At 33.0% G+C, this 20982-nt stretch overlaps 2 protein-coding genes across 2 annotated transcripts; one reads left to right on the forward strand and one right to left on the reverse strand.

Moving 5' to 3' along the window:
• Positions 1 to 221: 221 nt before the first annotated feature.
• LOC108344176 (uncharacterized) lies at positions 222 to 1166 on the reverse strand. Its single transcript, XM_017582640.1, has 2 exons — positions 876 to 1166; positions 222 to 716 (listed from the first exon to the last, which is right to left on the reverse strand). Exons 1-2 carry the CDS (start codon positions 1164 to 1166, stop codon positions 222 to 224), a joined length of 786 nt encoding a protein of 261 aa, XP_017438129.1.
• Positions 1167 to 12361: 11195 nt separating this feature from the next.
• On the forward strand, positions 12362 to 17217 carry LOC108345904 (uncharacterized). The gene is made up of 2 exons (XM_017584750.2): positions 12362 to 12812; positions 15511 to 17217. Exons 1-2 carry the CDS (start codon positions 12696 to 12698, stop codon positions 16918 to 16920), a joined length of 1527 nt encoding a protein of 508 aa, XP_017440239.1. The 5' UTR covers positions 12362 to 12695; the 3' UTR covers positions 16921 to 17217.
• Positions 17218 to 20982: the final 3765 nt, after the last annotated feature.

The following is a 20982-nucleotide window of genomic DNA, read 5'->3' on the forward strand; positions in this document are numbered from 1 at the left end:
TTTTTACCTTTGTTGACCGGCTTAGCATCTTCAGGCCTAGTCAATAGTGCATCTTCATATGCAACTTTATGACTATTCTTCTTAACTTGAATCTGCTGCTCAACATTGAAGACATTAAAGAGTACCTCCTCTTCCCGGTCTTTAAGTGTTATCGTCCCATCATCCATATTGATGATTACCTTGGCCGTTTTCATGAATGGCCTTCCAAGAATAATAGGAATCTATAAGTCTTCCTCCATTTCCATTACCACAAAGTCAACCAAGAATCTAAGTTTGTCTATGCAAACCACAACATCCTCCGCTACACCATAAGGCTCTTTGGTATATCCATCCACCAATTGCAAACTAACCTTAGTAGGCTTCATTTTAAGACCACCAATCCTTTCAAGCACAGATAAGAACATCAAATTAATGCTTGACCCTAAATCAATTAGGGCTTTCCCTATCTCAACATTCCCTATGACGCAAGGAATATTAAAACTTTCTGGATCTTTAACTTTTGGAGGAAGTGTCTTCTGCAAGATAAAACTGCAATTGCCCTGTACATCAATAGTTTCCTCATCTAAATATCTCTTCTTTTTGAGGACTTTCTTCAAGTGCTTCGCATAAGTAGGAATTTGCTGTAGTGCTTCGGTCAAGGGCACAATAATCTCCAATTGCTTGAAGATCTCCTTAAAACGCTCATATTGCTTTTCTTTATCAATTTTTTCACACTCCTTAAGGTTAGGAAGAATCTTTTCAATTTTCTCAATTTTTTTCTCTCCCCTCTTCTTTTCTTTCTCTTTTCTCTCAACCTCACCTATTCTCTCTTCTTTTTCTTCTTTCAACTCAACTCTTTCTTTTCTCTCCTCTACTCTCTCATCACTTATGCTCACAATAGATTTGCATTCTTCCTTAGGGTTAACCTCAATATTAGCCCCAAATTGCTTCTCAACTTTATCCTCCAACTTCTTAGCCAGTTGGCTCACCTGCATCTCCAAATTCCTTATAGCAGCTTCAGTGCTCTTATGCTTGAAGATAGTTACCTGCATAAATTGTTGAAAAGTTTCTTCAAGCTTTGAAGTTCTGTCAGATAATGCAGATATTTGTTGCCATTGTGATTGTTGTTGCAGTGGTCTATTAAATTGTCCTGCTTGCCCAGATTTCACAAATTGACCTTGACCCATACTTGGGTGAGGTTTCCACCCTTGGTTGAAATTACCTTGGCGGAATTGATTACCCATATAGTTGACATCTTCTTTGGTCTCCACTGGAAAAGCACATTGATATGATCACCACCACATAATTCACAAAGTTTCTATTGAACCTGTGAAACATTCTACATTTGAGAGAGTTTCTTTGTCAAATTCTCCAACTGTTGAGTGATAATTTTATGTTGTGCCAGCAAAGCGTCATGAGATTGTAACTGTAGAACTCCCTTCTGCTGAGGCGGAGCTCCTCTTTCACTATGCATCTCATTATAATTAGTAGCCATATTGTCAATTAATTCATAAGCTTCCTATGAAGTCTTGCACTTGATATTACTTTCAACTGAGGCATCTAGCATCAATTTGGTTTGTGAGCCAAGACCTCCAAGGAAAAGAATGACTACTGTGGCTTCATCAAAGCCATGTGTGGGCGTCTTTCTCAACAAGCTTTTATATTTATCCCACGCTTGACCTAACGTCTCCTTCATGCCTTGCCTAAAAGAAGAAATGTCCTGCTTACCTTTGTTGATTTTAGATTGTGGGAAGTGTTTGTTCAAGAACTTTGCAACCACATCTTCCCATTCGGTAAAGCTATCTTCCGGGAAAGAATTCAACCATAACTTAGCATTGCCTCCCAATGAGAAAGGAAACAAACTAAGCTTTATAGCATCATTCGACACTCCATTGATCTTTACAGTGTTACAAATCTCATTGAAAGTTGTCAAATGCTCATATGGATATTCATGAGACAATCCATTAAATTGGTTGCTCTTCACCAATTGTATCAACGCAAGCTTTACTTCCATGTTTGCAGCATTGACCCTCGGCCTCGCAATGCTATTAAAATGATGAGGGCCAACTACTGTTGTGTAATCTGCCAGAGTACGTCTACCATTATTTTCGCCAGCCATCTCTTCAGTTCTTTGATCAAATCTTTGTGGTGAAGGTTGTAAAAGTATCTCTGGAGAAGGGAATAATTCTCTAGATGTTCGAATTCTCCTTCTCCTTCTACTCTCGTCCAATCCTTCAAGAAGAGGTTCTGAAGTTTTCTTACTTCTAGTTCTAATTGTATCCTGCATACACAAGAAAACAAAACCCTAGAAAACTTTGTTAGAACAAAACAAAAAGATAAAAATAAAAAAATAAAAAAATCAAGTCAAAGCTAATAAATAATCACACAAATAGAATAGTTAAACCACGAGTCTCTGGCAACGGCGCCAAAAACTTGTTAAGACCTCGGCAAGTGTACCGAATTGTATTAAGTAATAAATATGGTAAGACCAAGTATCATTTCCCAAGAGACTCACGACCTAAACAGTTATGTGATTTCTTGATTAAATATGACTTGAGAACAAAATCTTTTGGTTTAAATTGCAAAAAATAAACATGAATGCAAGTGTTGATCAATTGACAATAAGAATGCCCAGGTGATTGGTTTGTAAAATATGGAATGATTATGTTGTTGGGGGTTTGACTTATCCTATCTACTCTCATGTATTTATGAATTCGTCTCCTTCATTAATGTTAATGCCACTTTCTAATTTACTTTAGACCCGATGTCTCAACGAAGAAAGCCTATCCTTAATTACTAGTTTACAATGTCTTGTCTCCCTAGCAATTAATTCTGCATTATAAATGCACAGAAGCTTAAAGGTAACCAACCCTCATATCCCTATGTCTAGGAAATACTGCTTTTGAGAGAGATTCCCCAGATCTAGATTTCCCCGTATGTGTCCATATCGACAAAATCAATTATCATGCTATGAATGAGTTAAACAAAGCAAGCATAGATTATAGAGGAAAAACCCTAACAATTAATGAACAAAGCATTTAAAATAAGAATTAATTCAATACATGAGAGTTTCAAAGGATTACATCGTTTCCCCAACAACAATTGAAGTTTAGTTCACCATAGACATGGTGAAACTAGATGAATAATGGAAAAGAATGAAATAGAAAAATCCTAAAAGTTGAAGATAGGTGCTTCCGCCTCCAAATCCACCTTCAAGAGAGTGTTTCTGCGCCTCTTATGTCAAAAGATACCAAGCCTAGGATGTACAAATCCTTAAATAGAGCACAGAAAAATTCCAAGCCCACGAGACTGGCGCTCAGCGCCCCAACTTAGGGCGCCCAAGTGTGACTACGAAAGCATATGCGCTCAACGCCCCTAGAAAGGCGCCCAAGCATGAGTTGCGGTACTAACTGGCACTCAGCGGCACAAAAAGGGCGCTCAGGCGCCAAGGCGAGACTTCAGCGCTGAAGGTCTCCAAAAGGGCACTGAGGCGTCACCTGCGGTCCTTCTCTCTGATGATTTTCCAGCTCTTCTTGAGTTCCAACTCCTTGATACTTCAACTCTTCTTCCAAATCATCCCAATTCCTTTTAAAACAAGGAAAACCAAGCGTAAAACCAATAATTCCACCTTCAACTCTCTTATTCTCATAACTAAAACAAAAGCATGATTTCAAGCTAGTTTCTAAGTCATAAAGGGTGTTTTTAGTATCAAAATTAAGTATCAAATAACGATATTTTCAACCATTATCACTTCTATTTATTAATGGTTCTTGTAATACTCCTTAACAACACAAATTTCCATCCTCAAAAATTAATTTATTAAAAATAAATAAGGGTACTTCTTTTACATATCCTCCTCCAATTCCTATTTAGTGTCATCAGATTAAAAATGCCACAACACTTTCACCAAGTTATTTATTTTACCTTTGCACATTTAGACCAGTGATCGTCAATAATTTTGTTTAATTCTCAACAATTTACCCTCCTATTAGGTTTTCTATCTATCTTCTTTACTAATTACGTTGATTTTTTTTTCTCAATTTTACACACCTAATAGAAATAGTTTCTTCGGTTAAATTTTAAATCCTCTTTAGACTTTACTTCTTAACTAGAGTTACCCTGTAGGATGTAAATAACTAAAGCTTCATTCGAAACCCAAATTAAAAGAAATTTCTACTTTTGATCCCAAAATGTAACCTTAACAATTCCTTTGGAAATACATCCATAATCTCATTTTCCACAAGTATATTCTCTTTTTATTTAACATTATCAACTTCCACATGTGTTAAAATTACATTACATTGATCCCCTTATTTCCACTCACTCATTGATTCTTGTGTCAGCGATAACTCCATCTCTTATGAGTTTGAAAACTCCAATTTCTTCTATTTACATTCAATAACAATGTCATTGGTAAATAGCTAATTCATCCATAGTATCCCACACAATGCTTAGAGGCAAACAAGTCAAGTTTACTTTGAATCGATGTTCCTCTACAACTATTTGGACATGTAGAACAAACAATTTATGTCAATATTTGACTAAAGGTTGGGGTTGATATGACTATGTTAAATGAAAACTCTCTCATTAGTAAACTTAACTCTTTCCTACATTCACTTCACATAAAAGAATGTGTCGACTTAAAATCATTTAAAACATTCAACATTAACCTACCATGTGTAGTACTTTTATAATAAGTTAAACTATATTGCATAACAAAATCTTATATCCTTTAACAATTTCTAACAAGTTGAAAACTTCATAATTAAGATAAAAAATTACCTCTGATTTAGTTATGATTTAGTTATGAGTATGCACCATCATCACTATATCAAGACTTTTTCTATCTTAATACTCTCATTTTCACAAGTCTCCTTCTACACCTATATACTCAAGAATTCTCAATACAAAAGAATTATAGTAAACCTAAAACCATTAAGTCAATCCTTGAACTACACTTATCTCTTATATAACTATGACTAAATGAACATATAATCCACTTCTCGCTTAATGTTCAAACTACTTTGATACCATTGTTGTAGCAATCCAATTTAGGTCATTAATAGTAATAATATTCAGTACAAAAGTGTAAATCTATATAATGCATATTCACGGTCCTCCAAAATTTCAAATATTTGTTTGTAACAATAAAAACATTTCTTATTAATAAGGAGACATTGTCGAATACATAAGCACATAAATATATACTTGCATCAATTCTTATTTACAACATCACAAACTTGTTGACGTTCCTCATTACTACTTGTGAAATGTCTATGAACAAAATTGAGTTATTGGTAAAGAAGAAAAACCTCATTAACACTAGTCACGATGAAACTTTATTCTTTGTTTATGATTGAAACTCATCAAAATGTGGTCAAAATCTTGCTGGCATCTGAGAGCTAAAGCATGAAATTGAATCTATTTGTGAAGGATAACGGTGATAGTAATGGAAGAATGTGTGATGATGTGGTATGTACGTTGTAATGAATTCTAAGATGAAAAGGAAGGTTTTGAAATTTGGAATGGAAGAGTATAAGGATGATGAATTTGATAGAAAAAAATTAAGGGAGAGTTGTGAGAGTCAAGAGATTTAAAGGAAATTGGAGTGGGACAAGTGTATGCACTGGATTGGACCGTCCGGTTTTGAGAGTAGTATATAAATGAAAGTTTCAAATTTCGTCTCATTCTCTGCATAGACACTCTCTCTCCAACTTTCTGATCTTCTCTTTTCTCCTCCTTCTCTCTAAAAATCTTCATCAGTTAATCAACTGTTCTTCGTTCAAGAGGAGTTTAAGTGATCCTTGAGCGGAAGGATTTCTTGTCAACTAGTTAATTCAGTAATTTGAGTCAGTAAGTTTCATCTTCTCTTCTTAATGTTTCGGTTTTCTGGTGCATCCAAAGGAATTTTCGTTGCATGTGTTCATTAGCTTCTTCTTCTCAATTCTGATCATGTTCTTAGTCTTTTGGTTGATCCTTTCCTTTTAAATTGATTATCTTTAGGTGTTTTTAGATTTTCTTGAAGTTCAAACAATTTCCTGAAGTTGTAAAAGCTTTTTGTTCGATCAAGAGGTAAGGGAAGCTAGTTAATTTAAGTGTTTGATTGATGATGTATGAAAATGATGTTTGATGGCTTTTGCATGTGTGTGAAACTGAATGATTTTGTGTTTAGTATTATTAATGAAGACTCTTAAGTGTTGTATTCATGTTGATTGTAATTCTGCATAATTCTTGTTCAAGGGCCGAGAGATATTGGGAGGAAGTGTGATAGTGAAGATGGAGAATTTGTGTTAAGAGTGAGTTTGGTCTTTATAATATAAATTGGGAGAATTAGAAGTTGGGAAGAACGAAGGAAATTGGTAAAGATTTGGTGTTGATCATAATTTTGTAGTCATTCTACAAAATTATGCAGTTCGCTGAGGCTCCTTCGTTGATTGTTCGACTTTCTTCTTGGGTTCGGTCTTAACTGAGTTCTACTTCTGTAGAGCTTTTCAGTTAATTACCGATCAGTCTTGTACTAGTATTCTATTTTAGTTATAATGATCGTTCTTAGTGAGGTGTGTGATATCTTAAGTAGCGATCGGTCTTAGTGGGTTGTGGGATCTCTTAGTTATAGCGATCGTTCTTAGTGAGGTGTGTGGTCTCTTAAGTAGCGATCGATCTTAGTGGGTTATGGGATCTCTTAGTAGCGTTCGATCTTAGTGGATTGTGTGGTCTCTTAGTAGCGCTCGTTTTTATATTAGTGCTCGACCTCGTACTTGCATTCGGTCATAAATGCGTTCAGCCTAAGTTATAGGTGTTCGACCTAAGCCATAAGCGTTCGGTCTAAACTTAGTATTTGGACTAGTGGTAGTATTCGGTCATGATGTGGTACTCGGAATCCTCTAGTTGTCGGTCATTAATAGTGCTCGGTTTTCTCTTCAGCTATATCTATTGTTGATCATTCGGTCTCCAACATTCACAGGATGTTCGGTTTTGTTATTCTATGTTGGTGATTTCTGTTTGGTTTTTATTCATAGTTATTCCAATGTGTTGTTTTAATTAAACGATTCAATTGCTTTGATGGCTTATGTATGTATTATCATAATGGTGTAAAAAGGAAAAGTATGATATGATAATTGTAATATGGATGTGAAAGAGAATTCCAAGGAGGAATGTCTCAGTAATTTGGTATCAAGGTGGTTGTAAAGTATGAATATGGACAGCGAAATCCACGGGTTCATCTTGGCATTCTAATGATTACCAAGTCTCAAGTAGAGATGGGTAAGTCATGTCGTCAGAATAACAGGAGATCCTAGCCTATAGGGTCTTAGGTGAGTTATAACGGATTAACCCCGGGTGGCAGCTGATGGTTTTCTAGTTACTACACCCCCGTGTGCACGAATGACCCAAGCTACATATTCATACAATCCGGATGGTCAAGTCTAGTAGTCGGTCCTTGCATGAATTAATGTGTTCGATTTTGGTATGTTTGAGTGATCGGTCATTGCATGAACTTACTTAATTTGGATGTTACATAATTATGTATTTGTTGAACTTGCATGATAACTTAATCAATTAAATTACTGTAGCTTACCCTTCTTTTCTATCTTGTTCATGTTTCCGTTCGGTACTCTTTAATTGCAATGATCACCTCGTGGGTGTAAGCAGAGGGAGGCGAGTGTTCGTTGGAGGAAGCACTGGACGATGAAGACCCAGTGGTGTAGTCTATGACCGTTCGGTCATAAAAATATAGTATGTATAAACCGTTCGGTCATAAAAATATAGTATGTATAAACCGTTCGGTCATGTATATAGTTTTGTAGTTAGGGTAGATTTTTGTAAAGTTTAAATTTATAGTTATTTTGTGGATTACTGTAAGTTAACTTTATTTCTAAAAACTGTTCTACAATATTATGGTGTAATGAATTGTTAAACATATAGTTTGGACTATATTTTTGGATGTTACAAGAGTACTGGTTGTACATGATAATTGAGTGTGTCATTGAAGAGTTGCAATTATTGTGACCACTATCTATGAACGAGATTACAAAAGGGTTAATTTGTATGCACGGAAATCACAATAGTGACTATTGTTTATTCACAACTCTTACACTTAGACGATAATGACTACAACAACAATAATAACAATATAAGTAAATGTCACCGTAATAAAAAAATATATGATAAAAAAAAGATTCATTCTTGTTGGAAAATTGTTGAAAATAATCGAAGTGTGAATCTAAGTCTCACATTAGGTAAAAATGACAAAGTTAAACATTATATAAGAAAAAAACTCATAAATTGAATGTCTCGATATTTTGAATTAAAAGTAATATCAATTTCTTGTGGGTTGAACTTATATCATATTTATATAATTTTTCCTAATAAATTACTCCCCTCAAAAGAAAAAAAATAAAAATCCCATAATTTTCTATCATCTATTTTCTTATTCAATTATAATTAATATATAGTAAATCATTAATTTTTAGTTTTTCTTAAATCTTAAATTTAGGATGAAATTTTGTTTGTTGCCTTTCCCATTCTGATTTGTTTGTGACGACATTGGGTATACATATTGTAGCTATGCTATGCATTATGTTTGAATTTTTTTATCAATAATAAAAAAATATACTAGTGAAACGACCAGGGTGTTCCAATCTAAAATGCTTGTGTATAAAAAATAGTAAACATTTATAAATACAAGATGTAAATTATATCCTCTTATTCAGCAAGACTTAAATTCATTGTAAATCAAAATCTAAACGTTGTCGAATATGTTTTTGTTGTCATTATATTTCACTTATAAAGTATTTCTCACATGCTAAATATTGAAAAAATAGTTTGGTAGCCCCCATACCAACCTACAATATTAGAGCTTTTTAATTCTCTATATTTCAAAATTATATTATTTCAAACATATAAAAGCATGAAAGTAATATATATGTTTTTTTCTTTTTCTTTTCTTGTTTGTTTTGAGGTTAACACAGCAAATAATTTACTTTTTTTTTTCTAGAAATCTTTATTTGTGTGACCTTTGTTTGTATATGGTCACTTATTAGCAAGAAGACATAAATACCACGTGTCTTTTGTTGACAATGTTAAAATGTGTCAATTAACAAATAAGCTTATAATTTCACATGACATAGTAGTAACATATAAGGTTATAGGTCAACAAATTTAGACAAATTAAAAGGACTTTGAATGTTTTGCATAAACAGTAATTTGGCAATTTTAAGTTAAACAAAATATATTGTCATTTCACAAACATGAAACATGTAAGTGTTGGAAGGTTTTCTTTGCACAAACACTCAGACAAAGGAATCTTTTATAAATTCTAATATTTGATTGTTTCATTTGTCTTCAATAATAACAATATACACAGTGCCTATGGATAAAATAATTAAAAATTTGAATAAGAGAGACATTGGAATGTAAACATTGTTCTGCAATTATTAAACTAAACTTTTCCGTAAATAGAACCTTTTTGGGATGATTGCATGTTAATTATATTTAACTACTTATGTTACAATTATGATAAAGTTTTTACTATCATTAATCTTTACAGAAGAAATTGATTAATTATTTTTAACAGGCTATGATTAATAATACCTTAAATAAACACGTTAATTTAAGGTTTAATTATAACAAAATAAATAACATGAAATATGGTAGGTTAAACATAAGATAAAAAAACCATGCATTGTTTTAAAATGTAAAAACTAAAATCACAGATAATGAAAAAATAAAGATGGACAAAATTACAATAAAACCGATATTTATAATATAAATAAGTAAAATATTTTCGGAAAATGGCTGGGTTTTGCAACGCTTTCTCTCCACCTTGACAGTTATCTGATGACGAGTGTGATCCAGTCAATCGCTCATCAGACACGAAGTAGTCAAAACAAACGTTCTTGATTGGCACGATGAGAGAAGTTCAGGAGAAACGCACGTGGTCCCGACAGCAGAGTAACAATCACAAGTGTCACGTGAATGCTCAGAAAAAAGCAACAGCAAAACAACAAGAACAACTGATGCAGTGAATCACGAGTATCTCACATCACCCTTAAAATCGTGCCTTTTTCACCCAGTGGCAAAAAAGTAATTTCATGTCAAAGACAAGGGCAGCTGCGTAGTTTAATACCAACATTGTGAGCTGTCATCATTACTATTTTATCCCTAACTCTGTTACTCCTAGATCTTAATTATTAAGAAATCTTAGTTTCCATTGCATGAAACTATGTAATAGTTAGTTGTCAATATTAATAATATTATTAATATTAAATTATTAATATATGGCACAACCTAGCTTTTTCTTAAACCTCTTTTCAACTTCCACTTGCAATTTAGACCAATCTTTTTTATTTCATGCTAACTAAGATCTAATTAGTATATTATTAGAGCCACGTGAGGATGTACAACCACAAGTGTGGCTTCACCTTAAATAAATTTTTTATTTTCTTTTCATTTTGAAGTTTGATTAAGCAACCCATTTCAATTTATAGACATAATATAAATAGAAATATTTAAATATTTAAATTTATGAAATATCTCAACCTTATGATATGAGTTTTGATAATATTATTCAAAATTTTGAAGTATAATTGTTGAATAACCATGACATTTTTGGTATATTCGTTAATAGCCTCTATCTATATGGTCATCTAGCTATATGCAATTGCTTTTAATTAATGCTATCTTTTCCAACATAGGACAAGATGATAACTAGTCATACATACCAATGAACATCTTAACAATGCTATATTCATCCTATAGTTTAGTTTCATTATGAAAAAGATATCTAGCCATGTGTGTTTACATCCTTGGAAAAAAAGCAGAAAAAAAGTGAAAAATTGACTACTTATGCAACTATAAAAAGAGAAGAAAAATAATAATCATGTTTTCTAAAACCGTCAATAGCTTCTATTCCAATATCACTAAATTTAATGATAAAAATGGTATATTTCACTCTAACTTTCAAAAGCTCCCTAAAAAAAACCTTGATTTTTGTATATACATAATCAGATACAGTTTTTTTTATCATTAAACTTTAATAAATAAAAGTGATATTTGTCTCACATGGAACACTCTCATTAGTTTCAGAATAGTAAAAAGTTTTCATGCATTATGTAAACCATGAAATAAAGATACTATAAGGACAAAAATATTTTTAAAAATTATATAGCTAAAAAGACAAGACTCATAAATAAGTATTTATTGAAATAGATTAATTAAATTAAAAAAAATTGGAAAAGTATTTAATTATTGAAATAAATTTTCACATTCAAACATCACAGGATATTTTAATTACATTCAATTTTTCCACTATCTTTTCTATTTTAGAAATTTAATACTTTCATACATTATAGTAACATTTGAAAGTATTACCTTACTGCTATAAAGAGTAAAAAAAAGAAATATTAAATGCAATCAGAATAATCTCATAAAGTATTAGTATATTTCGCTCCAAATTTATTGAATATTTAATAAGTGTTAGAAAAATAATTTTTAAATAAAAATGATTTCGCAAGTCAAATATGACTATTAAAATTATTATAAAGTAACACGTGTTTTATTACAAATAATAAAGTAAATAATGAATAAAGTTTTAAACTAACATAAAATTACTTTTTTACATAATCAATTTCCTAACATAAATTCAAGGGTTAAATATGTTTTTAGTCCCTAAACTATTGGCCATTTCTGGTTTTCGTCCCTCTTCCAAAGTAAGGTACACTTTAGTCCTCAATCTTTAAAAAACGTTCGTTTTAGTCGAAAAAACGAACGTTTTGAGGACTAAAACGAGGATTAAAAACAAAATTTTGAAGACTAAAACGAACGTTTTTCTAAAGAATGAGGACTAAAGTGTACCTTACTTTGGAAGAGGGACGAAAACCAAAAATGACCAATAATTTAGGGACTAAAAACATATTTAACCCTAAATTCAATCATACAAGCATTTATCTTAAATTACATTTACTAATGTTATAAAGTGATCCTCAACTTCTACTAGCTCAGGAAAAATTACATGGACTTTTAAGAAACTTGGTGACAAGTTCCAAAATAATTTGTTTTTCATATTACAATTAATTTTTAAAAAGTCGTCTTCATTAAAATCATTAATGAATAAGTAAAGAAATCTAATATGTTTATTGGAAATAGATTATTGTAATAAAAGTGTATTAAAATGATATATATTGGTATAAAGTTTAAAGTGTAGATAATATAGAAGGAAGGTAAAATAATTATTATTAATATAATAAATAGAGTGGGGCCAACATGGTTTTAGGTGACGTGGCAATAGTTTGGCGCAAAAATGGAGGTAACTGGAGGATATAGACTGCAGGGGAAGTGAAGGAATACACAAACTTAGAGAGAGAATCAACAATAATAATGTTTCTCTATTCTTCTACATAACATAACTATCAACCATATAATATAATAATAAATATAATATATAATAATAATAATTTAATAATTCTCTCTTCATTGTCAATTCCATTTCCATCTTCACTTCACTTCTGTTCTCTGTTCCGTTGAGTGATCAATCATTCACGCACTTTCCATTCTCTCTCTCTCACGCACACTTTTTTATTTCATTATCTGAGCTTTTTTTTTATTATTCCTTTTCTTCGTTTTTCAATTCTCCGTTTCCCAAATTCATGATTGCATCTGCCCGCGAGCTGCTTAGGCCGCCCACGATTCCCGATCTCCGGTGACCGGAAAGAGATTCTATGTTCAGCTCCAGTCCTGCCATGGGAAGCCGCAACAACACCACCCTGGAGACGGTCAGCGCTGCTGCCACAGCCATCGTCACCGCCGAATCCAGAGTCCAGCCGACCGCCGCGCCGGTGAGTTTCTCTCTTCTCTCCTCTCTCTCTGTCTCTCTCTGTAAATGTTTGTTTTGCTTGTAGTATGTACGTGCGCCTGTTTTTTCGCTTTTTTTTTTCTTTTCTCTTTTCGATTTTCGAAATTGGAGGCCTTGTTGTGTACCGAGAAAACAACGTGCCAAGGAGGGGGGAAATGGGATCTTGTGTTCTGTATTTTCTTTTTCGTGTTTTGTGTCTAATGTTTCTCTGTTTTCTGTATTTTATTTTATTTTTTTATTTATTTTCATGGTGAAGGTCTGGTCTAGTCTTGTTTGACTGGATGGTGCTGGCGTCGAAAGGTTTGAAAATTTGAATCACTTTTTCTTTTTCTCTTTTCGTTTCGTTTTCAACATCTGAAACTGTTTCGTCTGTGGCTTTAAAAGGTGTAAAAAGAAGAGAACTTTGGAGTGTGAATCCTGGGGTGTATCCCTCTTTCTTTTTCTTAGTTTCTGAATTTTGTGTTGAATAGTTGATCTGAAACAGAGTCAGCCTTGAATTTTTATTTTTTGATTTTATAAATTGTCGTGTTTTCTGCCTTCCTTGTGTGCTTTGATTCATATACCTATCTTTCAGAGGTTTCGTTTTTTTATTGTTGGTACATGGTATTTGTGTTAATGTAAACTCTTGAGCTTTTTATTTTGTGAATTTGTGTTGTATAATTAAGCAGAGACAGGGATTTGCAAGTGAAGAACCACGTGCAACCTTGAATTTCCATATTTGTAAATTTTGTTGTCTACTGTGTGAGCTTTGATTGGTATACCTAATAGCTATCGGAGGTTTCATTTTATTTTTAGTACAAAGTATTCGTGTTAATTTTGCGCTCGAGCTTTTTAATCTGCTGTTTGACGTTATTCAATTCAAGTTATAATGTTCACTTTGTGCTCGGTTAATTGAGAAACAATCTTTTGGTGGAAAATTTTGAGTCAACAACTTGACAAGATGATTCCATAAACTTTCTTTCTCCTCAATTGTGAACATTTAGATTAAACTGAGAGCGTTGTTTTCTGAGTTGACTTGGTATGTAGTTCTATTTCTATGTGAATTAAAACTGGTGTTGTATAATCACGGGGAACTGACTTTAGTTATCTACACATGTGTCTGCTATCCGACAAATTGCTAATTTTTCATGTTGTAGACTTTTGATAGTGCTTTTAATGAGCACTGTAAGTTTTATTATGGCTAGGTACTTTTGGCTGGTCTCTCAAACTTACGTTTTAAAACCATATCAATTCAAATGAAGAGAACTTGGTTAAAAGTCTGAAATTGGCAGCGCCAGGAAACAAAGTTGTTCTACTAAGCAGTGACAGTGAAATTTACTTATCATTTATCCCCATTGACAAATAAGATGAGTTTGAAAGTGAATTGTGATGACAATGTTTGTTTTGTCAATGGGATTCTGATTTTGGTGGTCTGAAAGTGAGGACAGGGTGTTACTAATGCATAGATTCATCAACCTACCCGTTGTAAAGTTAAAAAGACAAACCTAACTTTTCTAGGTCTGTTAAATGTTTGATATATTAGCTAACTACACCTAGTAATCAAATCAACATGCATTTAAATTCAAATGTGTGCATAATTATTTTTTTAGAACACGGAAGAATTACATGAACAGACATTGGTTGACATGTAAGGATTTGGAATGGCGACACAGAAAACATGACTTTATTTCTCTAATAGAAGGAAAACTTCGCCAATGTGATTGCATTGATAGATCAATTATTGCCACTGCACACAAAAATCATAGGGTATTTATGGCCACCACTATCTATTTTCAAACTTATCCTATTTACAAATGGTGTTCAATAAGTAAATTACGTTGTTGCTACTCTGCAAGACAAGTTTGTTTATTGGTGCCTTCAATTTCAGACTTTGGCAAATACTTCCAGGCTTATTAATATAATGTTTTTGAAACATTAAACCTGGAGAGCTTAAAAGCACAATCAAAGGTTTGCAACATGAAAAGTGGCAGTTTGTGGCATTGTTGTTTTCATGGTGAAATCATTGAAGTCAGTCTCCCATGACTATATAATCACCAGTTTTAATTCACATTTGAATTAGAATCACATATCAGAGCACAATGCTTTCAATTGAAAAAAATTTCATTATTGGCATGTAAAGAAAGTTTATGGAATCATCACCATGTCAGGTTTACTCAATTTTCTCCCATGAAATTATTTCTTGATTAAACATGCACCATGAAGAGGACATTATAACTTGAATTGCAGCAAGCCACATTGCAGAGTGATGAATCTATGCCTTAGTATTACCCTGTATCGATATGCAAATCATATCTACGCATTAGAAGGCTGTGAATGAATTTTGAAGTAATTTCGAATGTGTTTGTATGTTGATTAGGTCTCAGAAAATTAAACGTGCTTACTATGGAAATTAAAATTGTAACGGATATTCCAAATCTGTGTAATATAAATTTTTTGACCAAAGCTCTCTCTGTCCTGCAATATTGAACCATGTGTAACTTAAACTTGTGAATTGGATAATGTGTAAGAAAATTGCCAACATAATAATAGTTATAGATCATATTTGAATTTAGAAATCCAGCATTATTTTGGTTTATCCTAAAAGTTTTCTTTCTCTGCAAATGCTTTGATATTGTTGGTGACTGAGTATGTTTTGATTCTGTCCAACTTTGAATGAATAATGTATTCTTCACTAACTGCAGACAAAACGTTGGGGAGGCTGCTGGAGCCAATATTGGTGCTTTGGATCTTGTAAAAGCAGTAAAAGCAGCAAGCGAATAGGCCATGCTGTCCTTGTTCCTGAACCTGTTGCACCAACAGGTCCAGCTGCTGCTGCTGCTGCTACTGCACCACCAAATCCTTCAACTGCCATTGTAATGCCCTTCATTGCCCCTCCATCTTCTCCTGCATCTTTAATCCAATCTGATCCCCCATCTGCTATTCAATCACCGCCTGGATTACTTTCACTCTCTTCTCTTGCGGCCAATGCTTACTCTTCTGGTGGTCCAGCATCCATGTTCACCATTGGTCCATATGCCTATGAGACTCAACTAGTTTCTCCGCCCGTATTTTCCAACTTCACAACTGAACCATCCACTGCTCCTTTTACTCCCCCACCCGAATCTGTGCATCAAACAACACCTTCATCCCCGGACGTTCCATTTGCTCAATTGTTGGCATCTTCTCTGGACAGGGCTCGGAAAAATAGTGGGAATCAAAAGTTTGCATTATACAATTATGATTTTCAGCCTTACCAACAATATCCTGGAAGCCCAGGTGGCCAACTCATATCACCTGGCTCAGCATTTTCAACTTCTGGCACTTCTACCCCATTTCCTGATAGACCCCCTACTCTTGAGTTCCGCAAAGGGGAAACACCAAAGATCTTGGGTGTTGAACACTTCTCCACCCAAAGATGGAGTTCCAGACTAGGATCTGGATCATTAACACCAGATGGTGCCGGGCAAGGTTCAAGACTTGGCTCAGGATCCGTGACTCCTGATGGTGTTGGGCTGGCTTCACGGTTAGGTTCTGGGTGTGTGACACCTGATGGTCTGGGGCAGGAATCCAGATTAGGTTCTGGCTGCTTGACACCTGATGGTGCCGGGCCAACCAATCAAAACATCTCTGTGGAAAACCAGATTTCTAAGGAAGCAACTCTTGCTAACTCGGACAGTGGACATCCAAGTAATGCAACATTGGTTGATCACAGAGTTTCATTTGAATTAACTGGGGAAGACGTTGCTCGGTGTCTTGCTAATAAAACTGGGGTATTGCATCGAAATATGTCAGGGTCCTCTCAAGGTATACTGGCCAAAGACCCTGTTGACAGAGAAAGGGTGCAAAGAGACACCGATACTAGCTGTAATGTGTGTACAGAGAAAACAGATGACAAGCCATACAATCCTGTTGGAGAAGGAGAGCAATGTTTCCATAAGCAGAATTCTGTAAATTCTTCTAAAGAATTCAATTTTGACAGCAGTAAAGGAGTTGTTTCTGGTACCGGTGGCAGTGGCTCTGAGTGGTGGACTAACAGGAGGGTTGCCGGGAGGGAAGGTAGATCAGCCAACAGCTGGGCTTTCTTCCCAATGTTACAGTCAGAAATGAACTAAGGTTTAGTTTATTACAACATGACTTAACCTGTATGGTATAAAGCAAAAAAGATTTTCCATTTCTCTGCAGAACCTCTAAGTATACTGAATGTATATTTGAAAAAATTGTCTTGAATTCAGTTCATCATATGCCTTTAGAAGAAATTGCAGTAAAAGAATGATTGAGCAAGACTCAGATGAAACAAAGTTGTTATATTCCTTTAGGACCCAAGGTAGAATGCAAGGGAAGCATAATGGTAGTAGGTAGGGTACCGATAGTGGGTTATATTTATATAATTATGTGAAACATTGCTTCTTGCATTTCATCGTTTCAAATATACAGAAATAGCCAAGTACATGTATTCCGTGTTGTGGATTATTGTATTATTTCCTATGCAATAATGAAAAAAAAAATATTATGTTATCCTTTTCATAATTATCATTATTCTTTTTTAACGAGAAGGGGGGCAATTGGATTTATAGAAAACCTGCATATTTTGATGGGGTCATCCTTTTACATGCCTCTGCAATTGTTTCAAAGGTGGGGTACTTTTCCAATACATGTGGTGCTCATAGGTGGGTTCCCTATACAGCTCTGTTTCTACATGTTTACCTGTATTTGTGCCTTTTAATTAATGCAAATCAGCAATGGGGGAGCTACACACCTAGCAAAAACACAACTTGGTACCCGTCTGCCACAAACTCAGGCATGGTCCCCTTCCATGAATGTGCAGTTCAAAGGCTGCAATCAAGTCCTTCTGGCTCATCATTTGCTGGTTGGTTAACTTTGATTCGTCATTTCAACTTTTCAATCCAAAATTATAAAAATGGGAAATATTTTAGAAAGTGATTTTAATATCAGATGGCAGGGGTGTATGTTTGTCATGCGGGGACCCTTATAGGGTGCATTGCACTGTGTTTGTTGTTTGTCTTAGTTGTTTCTTCTTGTCTTGCCAACTCCACAGATGAGTTCCCCATTGGACAAATGTTTCGCTTTCGGATCCAACCCTTCAATCATATGTAGGGATCAAACTTTTCTCTTGACCTTCTCTAAAAAGGAAAAAGCTTGCAGTTCACAACCATTGCTTAACCTCTAGTGCTAGTTAAAAACTTGCAGGATCATATGCACTATGCTCAACTCACAAACTCTGTTGCCATCCTATTTTTAACCTTACCTACGTTACAGTACCGTTTGATATCTTGCAAAATCTGTACCTTTCTGAAATATTCTTACATTCACTTCTATCTGCAAGTTTTTCTGAATTTGTAATGCAATTTATAAATTGTTACTTTTTGTTCTCTATCTATGGTTCTGCTATAAACTTTTCAATCGTCCAAAGACGAAGCCATTAGGCCTTGCTGGCTTTCTTCACATCACAGTTATTTCTAAGGGATCTTTTTTACCCCTTTTCTTCTACAGCCTCCATAAATATTAAAATCTTTATTTTACCTTTCGGTTTAAAGCGTTATTTCTTGAATTGTGCAATTTGAAAATATCTGAGATGTTGTACAATCTGAAACTTATAACATATAACAGTAATTTAAAAGTTAATTTTAATTTTTAGATTTTGTAATTCAAATTACAATTTTAACTTTTAGAACGTGAAATTTAAAAATCTTTTGAATTACACCATTCGAAAAATATTTTTTTATGAAAAAAACGATTTCTAAATAGTATGATCCTGAATTGTTTTTATGGAAATTTTTTTCTAGATTGTAAGATTTGGTAGATTTCACAATCCAGTAACTTTTTTTACTAAGAATCTTGGGATGATTCTTTCATGAGTACACAACATCACATTTGAACAAGTAAGGGGTATTGTTGTCTTTTAATACCCCATGGAGGTGCAGAAGTAAACCATGGGAGTGCAAAACGAAAATAGGATTGTTAATTGGGCCAGTCCATTTACAACAAGTAAAATAACAGGATATGTTAGGGTATATGAAATTAGTAAAATAATTAAAATTTATACAATTTTTTCACACCCTGCTGTTTCTTTAACATTCTAAAAACTAGTTTTTGAAATATATAAAATAATTTAATGAGACTTAGGGACTATAAGCATCTAAAGTTTGAGAAAACGACATTCACGTAAGAAAAATTGTAATGAAACATTACCAACAATTGTAATGAAATTCATGTAAGATTATAACTTTGTTTGAGAAATTTACGTAAAGATATTTTTAAAAAATTACGAAATTGATGGATTTTAAAATATAGTGATAAGTAAGTCGTTTATATAAAACACGTAATTGAAAAGAAAATATAGTTTTAAAACACTTTACTAAATTTCATAATTAAATATTTTTTAGTTATGTAAAATTAACTAGTTTCGTTTTTTGTAATTCTTATTAATTTTTCATTTTTATAAAATTTAAAATCACGGTTATTTATTTGCGTTAATTTTATTTCAGTCTCAATACTTTTATAAATTGTATCCCTCCAAAATTTCGAATCAATATTTTTATTCTCTAATATTTATTTTAAGATACAGAACAAACATTTATTTTCAAAGTTTTAAAAACTTTTTTAAGTGTCATTACAATGAAAAAATAGAATCAGTTCATTAGGTTAGGAGGACCAATTTTTGGTAATAATTTTATATATGTAAAATTTTATACAAACTTTTAAAATGATTTAAATTTTATTAATGGGTTTTAAAATATTAATAAAAAGTCACATTTAAATTTATAAATTTAATATTTTCATAAAATAACCACTTCATCAATTTCAAATGCAATAAAAAATTTCGCCAATTTATGATAAATAATACTATTTATGCATATATTAATAAAATATCATATGTTTTATTCTAAAAATGTATAAATAATAATAAAATTTATTAATTACTAAATAAAAGTAGTCAATGATACATTCGAAATTTTTTTTACATTTTTCAGATTCTATTGTAATAATAATTACGCATCGAAAACGAATTTTAAGCCGTTTTTGAAACAACTCATTATTTAATTGGTTTTTCAAGATTTATATAGTGTACTTCGATCTACTAGTTGAGGTAAGAAACATGTTAAAATCTCACAATTTCTAAAAATAAAAAATGCAAAAGAAATTTACAAAGAATATTTAATTTTCAAGTAATTTATAGTTAATAAAGAATTGTTAACAGAAGTTTATAAATATAATGATTTATATTATTAAAATAGTAATAATGAAGGATGGGAAATATTATTGAATATCCATGGATAATAATATAACATTTCCAATGGATATTGTATTATATGAAATATACCAATCAGAGTTAATGGTCATTTATGGACAGTTAACTGATATGTTAGCATATATTATTGGGTTTAATTGCTCAAAAATATATTACGTTAATGATTAATCAATGTGTTTGGTTACCACAAGTTCTATAAATACACGATTGATGTGCAAGTAAAATAACCTTGATCTATTATAATAAAATAAAGACATCTTTGAGAAAGATATCTTACTTGAGCGTCATAGTGTTTTATGTAGGTCAACAACCCATCGAACTGGATTGTGTTCTCGGAGAGGATTGGACGATTGAAAGAGAGCAACGAAGGACGACCGACCCTCGGACAAATTCAACTGAAACAGCAGGTATTATTGGGTTTGATTCCTGCATAGGAAGGTTCAATCCCTTACCGCTTGGTCAGTTGGACCACCAAAGTTCAACCTTGTCAAGTTCTAATAGAGTTGTCAAAACGGGTAACCCAGCTCGACCCGGTCCGGCCCACCAGGGATGGTCATTTAGTGAGCCAACCCAACCCGGCTCACTTATTAGCGAGTTGAAAAATTTGAGCTCGACCCGACCAACTCAGGTTGGTGGGTTAAACGAGTTAGCTCATTGGCTCATTTAATTATAAGGCTTTTTAAAATAAAAAAATTACAAATTTTTTTAATTCAAATATAAATAAATTTCATACTAAAATGATGTTAAACTTCAAAGACAAACTTCAAAGACAATTCAAAATAAATAAATAAAAGTATCATACAACCCAAACGTATTAAAAAAACATGTACAAAAGGCGAACAAATAAGTTTTTAATATTGATAATTTTTGTATCACTTGTCCATTTATAATATTAGAGTCTTGA

Source organism: Vigna angularis, chromosome 8 (assembly GCF_016808095.1).
Source record: "Vigna angularis cultivar LongXiaoDou No.4 chromosome 8, ASM1680809v1, whole genome shotgun sequence".
In the NCBI taxonomy this organism is placed as follows: domain Eukaryota; kingdom Viridiplantae; phylum Streptophyta; class Magnoliopsida; order Fabales; family Fabaceae; genus Vigna; species Vigna angularis.

What these genes read in the sequence shown, in the direction of transcription:
- LOC108344176 (XM_017582640.1), bottom strand. Translation starts at nt 1,166, where the DNA reads ATGGGTCAAGGTCAATTTGTGAAATCTGGGCAAGCAGGACAATTTAAT. An exon ending in AGGAAGAATGCAAATCTATT is followed by an intron (nt 717 to 875) that starts GTGAGCATAAGT and finishes CCTAACCTTAAG; the next exon opens with GAGTGTGAAAAAATTGATAA.
- LOC108345904 (XM_017584750.2), top strand. Translation starts at nt 12,696, where the DNA reads ATGTTCAGCTCCAGTCCTGCCATGGGAAGCCGCAACAACACCACCCTG. An exon ending in TCCAGCCGACCGCCGCGCCG is followed by an intron (nt 12,813 to 15,510) that starts GTGAGTTTCTCT and finishes CACTAACTGCAG; the next exon opens with ACAAAACGTTGGGGAGGCTG.